Source organism: Oncorhynchus masou, chromosome 18 (genome assembly GCF_036934945.1).
Source record: "Oncorhynchus masou masou isolate Uvic2021 chromosome 18, UVic_Omas_1.1, whole genome shotgun sequence".
In the NCBI taxonomy this organism is placed as follows: Eukaryota; Metazoa; Chordata; class Actinopteri; order Salmoniformes; family Salmonidae; genus Oncorhynchus; species Oncorhynchus masou.
Window position 1 is genome coordinate 68,470,547 of NC_088229.1, and position 11,325 is coordinate 68,481,871.

Below are 11,325 nucleotides of genomic sequence, written 5' to 3' on the forward strand. Positions count from 1 at the left end.
CCCTTACCTTAACCATATTACATTTCAACTTCAATGGGATAAGGTCCCAAGGATCCCATTTAGACTTAAAATGTAGGGGCGGCGACTCATTAGAATATTTTGGGTCATAGTTTGTTCAAAGCTCTTTTTGCACAACCGTGAGTGAGAGTGTCACTCCAGTTTATCTAATCTGTTGTGTTATGCTATTAATTATTATGTATGACTACAGCCAGTGGTGTCTTGTGAAAGAGGCATGTATGACCTTGTGCTAATTGAGAACTGCTGAATAAGTCAGTAGTTCTCAACTGTCTCCTTGGAGACCCAGCTGTTTCAGAGCTTGCACACCTGATTTAACTTGTTAATATAACACAATAAAACCTATGGAATTTTAACAACATATATGGCTACTAAACCAGAATAAAAACCATGTATGTTTCTACAAAGAACCTTTGAGATTTAGTTAGTTTTTTTATATAACCATTCTCCATAAAGGTTATATAAAAAAAACTTTTAAAGGGTTCTATATAACTTTAAAAAAAAGGGGTTTAACAATAGTGGAACCCTTTTTTGGTGCTAAGGAAGCTTTTTTAATGGGTATCAGGAAATGGTTCTTTATAGCACCGTACAGGTTCCATTTGAGCATGGTTATTCATAGAACCTTGAGGAAAAAAAGGTTCCATATAGCACCACAAAGGATTCTGCTATGGTTACGAGCCACTATAGTAGAGAAACATTTGTTTTTAGCGTGTAGCATGCCACAGTTGTCACAATTTTTAACGACTGCGCACCTAAAAGTAGGCTACTTGTTTCAATAATGTTCATATAATCTCAATACTCCCCATACCCATTAGGTTGTTACGACCCGGATAAACCAACATGTATTCCTTCCAACTCATGTATTTCGTTGAACTCGTATGGCAGTCCCCGCCTCCGTGTATAAAAGCAAGAAACAAATAGTTCAATCTGGCCTGGATTACTGGGAGCACAGCATTAGCGGAAGTAACCCGCCCAGCTCACGGTCCGTCGCGAACACGCTCAGTTACCAAGGTACAGTAAAACTACTTCATAGTCTATTTGCTACCAATTTAACGTCAAAAATAAATATAATGTCTTCAACTGTTATATTTCAGACCTAATTCGTTTCTATTCCGTGTATATAATCGTTTAATATCGCGGTAAACATGTCGTAGGCTAGTTGTAGCTCTAGTAGACAGACAACCTTTACCCTCTCGAATGGCGATATGTCATCTGGCGGGAATGAATTTGCTGAGTGATTTTCCACAGTTTTACCTGGAGACGCACATGGGTGCCATTCGGGATGTTATCCTACAGAATATATGAATACATTGGTGTTTTATGACATTGTATTCAGTGTTGGAACGAATCAGGGTGTATTGATGCTTTGATTTATTAGGATCTCATTAGTTTTACTGGGATCCGACACATGACTACAAATGCATTAGTCAAAAGACTCTTGCGCTCATTTGAATGAGTTGCAACTTTCATTTTGTAGTATGTTGCAAACATGTTACATTGTGTTGCGTTATACAAGTGTTGAACATTAATTGAGCTCTAACACGGATTACAGTAGTGTATATTGAGGTCATAAAGCGAGTGCGCAGAAAGTAGCCCACTTGCTCTTCCTGGTTCGTGGCACCACGCTGGGCGTTGGCGATGGTGGCAAATTCTGGCACTCCAGTTCTTTCATTTGTATAGGCTTGCACTGTAAAGGCGAGGGAGTGGATTTGACAGTAATTAACAGGCTGCTCAGTAATTTACTGTACTTCATATTGCATTACATCTACTCTAATCTAAAAACAGTGACAAAGCAAATACTATGTAAAGGCACACTGTATAATACCTAAGAAATAACTTTATCTATTGTTTAAAAATAATAATGCTAGTTGTAATTTAATTAATTAAATAATGGATAAAGGAAGGAAATTCATTGAGGGGAAAGGTTTATGTTTGACTGCATTTTACTTTAATTACTTAGCGTCCAACCTGCTTGCACCAATCCTAAGTAATGTGTTTACACATTACATCATATCATACATCCCTGCTGTTTCATTAAAATTACTATTTGGTGTTTTATATCACTTGTATAAGCCTTAACCAAGGCTTCCAAACTGGTAGCAACTCCAGGGCAAAACGCTCAACCAGTAAAGTTTAAGACTGACACTCCAATCTCTCCCCTAAATTGATGAGGTACTATAACAAGGGGTAAATTGGTAGCACATTCTCACTAACTGCTGGCACAAATGTAGCCTCTTACAAGGCACACCTCAAAACAATACATTGCACCCGCTAGTGGTCAAAAGGTTTTTGGCTGTCCAAAAATACGGTACACTACCGTATTCTGTGGGGTGGAATTACAGTACCATTTGAAATTCAGCAATTCTTTCCCCACCCACAGCATTTTCCCAAAATGCACCATCATTTGCAGTAAAATGTTTCAGTGTTTTTATGTTGATAAAACCCCAAATGACTATAATTTTGTTTTATTTGTTCTCATACACTGTATAGGTGCAGTGAAATGTGGTGTTTTACAAGGTCAGCCATAGTACTACAGCACCACTGGAGCAAATTAGGGTTAAGTGCCTTTCTGAAGGCCACATCAACTGTTTGTTTTTTCCCCATTAGTGTGGCTACTTCTTGGCGTCGGTAGCTATTTAAACGTAAAGGGGATTACTTGCATACTGAGCGGCACACATTTGGTCATGCTCAAACGTGATTTTGAAGCAGGTGACTATGGAAGATTATCTTCTGGCAGCGAGTCAAAGACCTTACAGAGCATGACAGTTGTCAGATGCAAAGTTAGAGGTGTTCCCTTGCAATGGGAGTCCGGTGTGCACAGTGTCTGTGTCTCTATTCATGAGATTGTCCCGTGATGGGGTCGACGGCCTCGGCACCGCGACTCAAAACCCAAGGTGCCAAATGCACGTAAGTATCAGTGGAATTTGCTTGTTTATTTACCCTTCTCTCTCTCCTCTACCCCCTCTTTCTCTCTCTCTCCTCTACCCCCTCTTTCTCTCTCTCTTTCTACTGTCATGTTCTTCTGTCCTTATAGCGCCATGTCAAACGAGGAGCGGACGTTCATTGCCATCAAGCCAGATGGAGTTCAGAGGAGGCTTGTCGGAGATATCATCAAGAGATTTGAGCTAAAGGGCTTCAAACTGGTGGGGATGAAATTCATCCAGGTACGTTATTCTACTTACTGTAATCTCTCTTATTTCAAATGTTATCTATATAATCCTTTTCACTTTCAGGACATTATTAACCAGTGATTAGGACTGAATGGCAGGCCTATCCATTATGTAAATCAGCTATCTGACAGATATTCTTAAAAAAAACATGTATCTTGAACCTTGACAAAAGTCAACTATAGTTTGTGTGTATGCATTGACACGTAGGCTACGTGTGCCTTTTAAAAACATATATTTGTTGTGCTGTTCTTTTCTATTAATGTTCTGTATTGTCTTCAGTCATGTTTTGTGTGAACCCCAGGAAGAGTAGCTGCTGCTTTTGCAACAGCTAATGGGGATCCTAATAAAATACAAACTAAGCAAGAACTTGTGCCAATACACAATGATTGGACATACAATACAGTAGAGTACAGTAGGCTACAGTATAGTACATTAGGGTAAAGTCATGCACATTTGTACATTAGAGTAACTATAGAAAATATATTCACGTGTCACCAGATAATTGATTAAAATACACTGTTTTGCAATAAAGGTTTACGGTAGCTTCAACAGCACTCTGTAGGGTAGAACCATGGTGTAGCTGGAGGACAGCTAGCTTCCATACTGAAACCATAAGCTACACCTAGCTAGCACTCCAGTACATGAAATGTGTTAAGTAGCTGACCCAAAGAGGGAGGGAGAAAATAGTTGAACAGTTTTGAACAAAAATGAAGGAGAACGAGATATATTTTGTTTTTTTCTTTCACTTAACTAGCAAATGCAGCTAGCTAGTTTAGCCTACTCAAACACCTGGCTCAAACAGAGAGGGATGGTATGTTAGCTAGCTGGCTATGGCTATCCAACACTGGAACTCTTCCAAGGTAAGCTTTTGGTTTAATTCATTTATTGCCACCGGGGCCTCTGGTGTAACTGACTGCATTCATTCCACTCATTCTGTTGAAAAACTTTCTCAAAAGCAGAAGCAAACATAACGAAACGTGGATCAACCAGTGGAGGCTGGTGAGGGGAGGACGGCTCATAATAATGGCTGGAATGGAGTAAATGGAATGGTGTCAATGGAATCAACAACATGGTTTTCATATTTTATACCATTCCATTCACTCCATTCTAGACATGATGAGCTGTCCTCCCCTCGGTAGCCTCCACTTAGATAAACATACCTGAATTTGTCCATTATAAACTCTCTTATTTAAAACTGTTGGACTAATGATTACACCCTAGATTATCTAGATGCAGGCAAGAGTGTGCAAGGCGGTATTGAATGTGTCACTGTCTGTCACCTTGATTACTCAAATTTCTCTCTACCTGAGTGCACCTACATTGTAAATTTTCATTCATAGGCTAGGTTGTAGCAACCTCGTGGTGGGTATAGGGGAAATTAGAGTAACATGTAGTAGCCTAAACCTATCATTGTTACATTGAATATGGTCTATTTAGAATTAAAGCCATGCTCATAAAAAAAAAATGATCGTCCTGCCTCATCTTAAAAGACACCAACCACCACTGAGTGCCCGTAGGGTGCAGTGCAGTATGGGTACTGGCCTAGGAACAGTGGGTTAACTGCCTGTTCAGGGGCAGAACGACAGATTTTGTACCTTGTCAGCTCGGGGATTTGAACTTGCAACCTTTCGGTTACTAGTCCAATGCTCAAACCACTAGGCTACACTGCCGCCCCAGTGTTTACGTTGGGCTATTTCATGCAGTCAACTGGTTCCTGGTTACAAGCTCTGGTGACTTCCTGTGAGTGTACAAAACATAAAGATCTATTTCCATAACAGACTGACCAGGTGAATCCAGGTGAAGGCTTTTATCCCTTATTGATGTCGCTTGTTAAATCCACTTCAATCAGTGATGATGAAGGGGAGGAGACAGGTTAAAGATGGATGTTTTGAGACAACTGAGATGTATATTGTGTATGTGTGCCATTCAGAGGGTGAATGGGCAAGACAAAATATTTCAGTGCCTTTTGAACAGGGTTTGGTAGTAAGTGCCAGGCGCACCGGTTTAAGTGTGTCAAGAACTGCATTGCTGCTGGACGATTCATGCTTGACAGTTTCCTGTGTGTATTAAGAATGATCCACTACCCAAAGGACATCCAGCCAACTTGACCCAACTGTGGGAAGCATTGGTGCCAGCATCCCTGTGGAACGCTTTCAACACCTTGTAGAGTCCATGCGCCGATGATTTGAGGCACTTCTGAGAGCTAAAAGGGGTGCAACTCAATATTACGAAGGTGTTCCTAATGTTTTGTACACTGGAGCTCTCCAGATATTGGCTGTAGCTTTACCAAACTCTTGTCGTATGGAGAGCGTCTGCTAAATCCCCCAAAAATGAAATGCATGTTGTCGACGTGATTGTTACAGGAGCCTTTGTGCCTGGCGATTCTACGACTGATGTTCAACATAGCCCAGTGTATTTTGCCGTGATATGTCTTGTGTATGTCCCTGTGGTTATGATGGGTTGTGGCTGTTGTGTCTGACTAACCCAGGCCCCAGAGTCTCTGCTGAAGAAGCACTATTGACGGTTGTGGCTGTTGTGTCTGACTAACCCAGGCCCCAGAGTCTCTGCTGAAGAAGCACTATGCCGACCTGAAGGACAGACCCTTCTTCCCTGGTCTCGTCAGCTACATGGCCTCCGGCCCAGTGGTGGCTATGGTAAGACAAACGTTCCTTGTTGTGTTCATTGACATGATGTAAGCATCTAGTTTCTCCTGCAAGAAGACCGAGAAGCCTACACATTCTAATGCTGTGGATCCTAATAGCGCCTGTAACAGGGAACTGTGGATCTTAATAGCTCCTGTAACAGGGAACTGTGGATCTTAATAGCTCCTGTAACAGGGAACTGTGGATCTTAATAGCTCCTGTAAACAGGGAACTGTGGATCCTAATAGCTCCTGTAATAGCTCCTGTAACAGGGAACTGTGGATCCTAATAGCTCCTGTAAACAGGGAACTGTGGATCCTAATAGCTCCTGTAAACAGGGAACTGTGGATCCTAATAGCTCCTGTAACAGGGAACTGTGGATCCTAATAGCTCCTGTAACAGGGAACTGTGGTTCCTAATAGCTCCTGTAAACAGGGAACTGTGGATCCTAATAGCTCCTGTAAACAGGGAACTGTGGATCCTAATAGCTCCTGTAACAGGGAACTGTGGATCCTAATAGCTCCTGTAACAGGGAACTGTGGATCCTAATAGCTCCTGTAACAGGGAACTGTGGTTCCTAATAGCTCCTGTAAACAGGGAACTGTGGATCCTAATAGCTCCTGTAACAGGGAACTGTGGATCCTAATAGCTCCTGTAAACAGGGAACTGTGGATCCTAATAGCTCCTGTAAACAGGGAACTGTACCATTCGCTATCTGTACAAATGTCAGATCATAACTTTGATCCTCCAGGCGTCAACACATTAACCCTCCTGTTGTGTTCGCTTCATGTTAATTGTGTTTCCAGTCCAATATGACCTCCCCATTATAGCTGATTATAAATCCATAATAATACATATATTATTACCTAATGTTGTGTTAGATCTTTTTATCAACTTAAGTTCTTGTGAACATTACAAGTTTTGAACTTATATTTGCTATTCATGGCCTGTAGGCCTTATTGACCTGAACAACTAATTTGAGTTAAAAAAAAGCATAATGTATGGATTATTTTGACTAAACAAATACTCAGATGAAACATATTATGCTGTTTATCACAGACTACTTTGTGTCAAAGTTTAACAAGGACTCTCTCCTCCACACCAGCGTCATGATCAAAGATATGACCAAGAGCCTCACATACAGTATATTGTTTGGTCATTGTGTTGCCACAGAATGAATTGTGAGCAGGGCCTCAAAAAAGCTTTATATACCAGGGCTGTGAGAAGTTATATTATTGAAACAATGTTGCGATTGTTTGTGAGAATGCCAACAGGTGTGGTTCCCCTGGGGGAAAGGTTCCCCGTGGGGGTTGCCATGGAAGCCAAGAAGGTGTGAGCGTGTGTGTGTGCTCAAACACACATGCATGTGGGGGTCTGGGAGAGAAAGTGTGTCCATCTGATGAATGGTCATGTGGCTGAACTCAGTTTTATACACTAATTGTAGTCACACACATTCATTTCTAATGACTGGTCATTTTTGACTGGGAACACCACAGGTGTTCAAAAGTTAAATAAAACACCCAAAATGTAATGAAAATCATCAACATGTATTTTGTGTGTTCAGATGCACTGTGTGGACAAAGTCATAGAACCTTATGACAATCAGATTAAATGAACTACGTTTTTCGGAGAAAGAACTTGTAAATCGGGTCCAATTCGACTGGAACGCAGCGGGAAGGTTAAGATTAGTACCTCTGTCTTGAAAAGTATTTGACCGCTGTGCATAGAAATGGAAGATCAGATAGAATACTGTGTTAATTAAGCGTTATCCCTCTGTGTGGGGTGGCAGGTGTGGGAGGGGTTGAATGTGGTGAAGACCGGCAGAGTGATGCTCGGAGAGACCAACCCTGCCGACTCCAAACCCGGCACCATCCGAGGAGACTACTGCATCCAAGTGGGCAGGTGAGAATCAATCGCAGTACGAGACATAACACAGTGATCCTATAATGTAAAGATTCTATGAACCCTCAACCTTTATGGTGGATAATAGGTTTATCATCAGGGCCAGGACCATACCAGTATCGCAATACTCGTTATATATATATATATATCACACACACTTTATGGGGTATTTTCACTTTTTACTTAGACAGAGATTTGAAGTGAGAGGGGAGACGGAGAGAGCGAGGGAGATGCAGAGCGGTGTCTGGGACAGGATTCGTACCCATTCTGAGGGTGTAGTATTCGTGCTGCAGGGCGGTGTAGTATTTGTGCTGCAGGGCGGTGTAGTATTTGTGCTGCAGGGCGGTGTAGTTATCTGTGCAGGTTGACGCTTATTGTCTTGAGTCTTCTCCAGGAGGCAGAATTGAGCCATTTCTCCTTAAATAGGCCGGCTGCAAGGTCAAAATTGTTTATATTGTAAACATTTATGAAAAGAAAAATGTGCTTTTTGGTCTTAATGTCAGTTTAGGCATTCGGGTTACCAGTGTAGTTAAGGTTAGGGTTCAAATCAAATTGTATTTGTCACATACGCTGATACAACAGGTTAGACCTTACAGTGAAATGCTTACTTACAAGCCCTTAACCAACAATGCAGTTTTAAGAAAGAAAGTATTTACTAAAATAAACTGGGGGGGGAATGAATTTAAGGAGGAACAACAAAATAACAGTAGTGATGCTATATACAGGGTGTTACGGTACAGAGTCAATGTGGAGGCTATATACAGGGGGTACCGGTACAGAGTCAATGTGCGGGGGCTCTGTTTATTCGATGTAATTAAGGTAGTATGTACATGTAGGTAGAGAAAGTGACTATGCATGGATAATAAACAGAGTGTAGCAGCAGTGTAAAAATGGGGGGTGTAGACAATGCATCTAGTCTGGGTAGCCATTTGATGAACTGTTCATGAGTCTTATAGCTTTTTGGTAGAAGCTGTTAAGAAGCCTTTTCGACCTCGACTTGGCGTTCCGGTACCGTTTGCCATGCGGTAGCAGAGAGAACAGTCTATGACTAGGGTGGCTGGAGTCTTTGGCAATTCTTTGGGCCTTCCTCTGACACCGCCTGGATGGCAGGAAGCTTTGCCCCGGTGATGTACTGGGCCGGTGCGCACTACCCTCTGTAGTACCTTGCAGTCGGAGGCCGAGCAGTTTCCATACCAGGCGGTGATGCAACCGGTCAGGATGCTCTCGATGTTGCAGCTTTAGAACCTTTGAGGATCTGAGGACCCATGCCAAATCTCTTCAGTCTCCTGAGGGGGTAAAGGTGTTGTCGTGCCCTCTTCACGACTGTCTTGGTGTGTTTGGACCATGTTAGTTTGTTGATGTGGACACCAAGGAACTTGAAGCTCTCAACCTACACCACCACAGCCCCATCGATGAGAATGGTCCTCCTTTTCCTGTAGTCCACAATCTTCTCCTTTGTCTTGATCATGTTGAGGGAGAGGATGTTATCTTTGCACCACACTGCCAGGTATCTGACCTCCTCCCTATAGGCTGTCTCATCATTGTCGGTGATCAGGCTGTTGTGTCGTCAGCAAACTTGATAATGGTGTTTGAGTCGTGCTTGGCCATGCAGTCATGGGTGAACAGGGAGCGCTGGAGGGGAATGAGCACGGACCCCTGAGGGGCTCCAGTTTTGAGGATTAGTGTGGCTGATGTTACCTACCCTTACCACCTGGGGGCGTCCCGATAGGAAGTCCAGGATCCAGTTGCAGAGGGAGGTTTTTAGTCCAAGGGTCCTAGAGCTTTTAGGGCACTGATCCTAGACCTGTTCCTGGGGTTATGGTTAGGTTTAAAAACCAGATTTGTATGACTTTGTGGCTGTGCCAGCTAGTGACCACTCTGTAGCGCTGCCTTCAGAACAAGCTCTCCTGCATTATCAGCCATCAGGCACTATTTACATCGCTTTGACAACTACAGTACTTTCAAACTCTATCCATAGTCCCTAAATATAAATCTATTTCCTTATGGCATTAAATTATAATAATCGTTATTTCCTTATTGTTTCAGGAACATCATCCATGGCAGTGACTCCGTAGAGAGTGCTAACACAGAGATCAACCTGTGGTTCAAACCTGAGGAGCTGTGCAGTTACACTAGCTGCTCCAGCAGCTGGCTCTACTGAGGAGCTGAAGGCTACAAGTTGCCCCTAGGCACAGGTCTAGGATCAATTTACTATCCATAAACCATAACCATCAGCATTAGAAGGGGGAAAATAAATCTCTTCCTGGCCACTGAGGACCACGCCACTTCCTGTTCATCTTCTGTACCCATCTGTAATTGGTCCATCGCTGATAACATTCATTCCTCTGGACGTACAGTTGTCATAGTGAATATGTTTTTTATTGTCATTTTTTCAGCTTTCCAATAAAAAAAATCACAACCCTTTATTTTTCCTTGTTGCTGATTTATAACACAATTTTCTATGTACGTTACGTCATGAACATAAACTTTTCTTTGAACATAGACTGTTTAATAGTGCACCCATGTCTTGTGTGCCTCAGTGCTGTGACCAGATTGACATTTCAAACATTAACAGGCAGGCCTCGTCACTGCCAACATTAAGAGGGATTAGCCGGCTCCATAATCTCAGATTGGGATTAACTGTAGATCTGCAGCTTTGCTCAGTTGAGCTAACGGTCAACCTAATTGTAGAGGAGCGGTTGGGACCTGGGATGACACTAAGGTTGGAAGCATCACGCACGTGCACTCACACAGAGAATATGCTAAGAATAGTGCTGGTGTCATTGGGAAGGTGTGACCTGAGATGCCTATCGTGTGAGTGCTGGAAACACCTGAGCCCAGCAGGCTCTTATCTGGCGGATCTCCGTAGTCCGTCTCATTGCAGGGGTTTCCAGAGACTCACTGGGTGTCCACTACAGGCTACAGTGACCTCGGAGTTCCAATCCTCAGGTCTGGCGCTCATCTGCAGGACGTTGCCCACAAAGACAAAATGGGGTTTTGGACATCTTATCGGCCGGGGACTCCTCAATGGCCTTCTCTGCGTTCTGTTGAACCGACTCAAAACAAGTTGATGCATGTGTCCATTTCTGATGGATTTCTAATTATTTGAGGCGACACTGGTTTAAAAGGTGTGTGCTTCATAATGGACAGTGGTGTAAAAGTACTAATTAACATGTTTTTTGGGGTATCTGTACTTTACTATTTATATTTTAGACAACTTTTATTTCACTTCATTCCTAAAGAAAATTGTACTTTTTACATTTCCCTTACACGGTACATTTTGAATGCTTAGCAGGACAGGAAATGAGAACATCCCTGGTCAGCCCATCTGCCTCTGATCTGGCACACTCACTAAACACATGCTTTGTTTTTAAATTATGTGTTGGTGTGCCCCTGGCTCTCCATAAATAAACTGGTGTGCTTAATATAAGGAATTAAGTTATTCATACTTTTGATACTTAAGTATATTTAAAACCAAATACTTTGACTTTTACTCAAGTAGTATTTTTACTGGGTAACTTTCACTTATCCTGGAGTCATTTTCTATTAAGGTATTATTGCTTTTACTTAATGAGAATTGAGTACTTTTTCCACCA

At 42.2% G+C, this 11,325-nt stretch overlaps 1 protein-coding gene across 1 annotated transcript; it reads left to right on the top strand.

The window, feature by feature from the left end:
* Positions 1–916: 916 nt before the first annotated feature.
* On the top strand, positions 917–10,155 carry LOC135505186 (nucleoside diphosphate kinase A-like). The gene is made up of 5 exons (XM_064924338.1): positions 917–1,026; positions 3,050–3,179; positions 5,738–5,839; positions 7,617–7,729; positions 9,776–10,155. Exons 2-5 carry the CDS (start codon positions 3,054–3,056, stop codon positions 9,888–9,890), a joined length of 456 nt encoding a protein of 151 aa, XP_064780410.1. The 5' UTR covers positions 917–1,026; positions 3,050–3,053; the 3' UTR covers positions 9,891–10,155.
* The last annotated feature ends 1,170 nt before the right edge of the window (positions 10,156–11,325 follow it).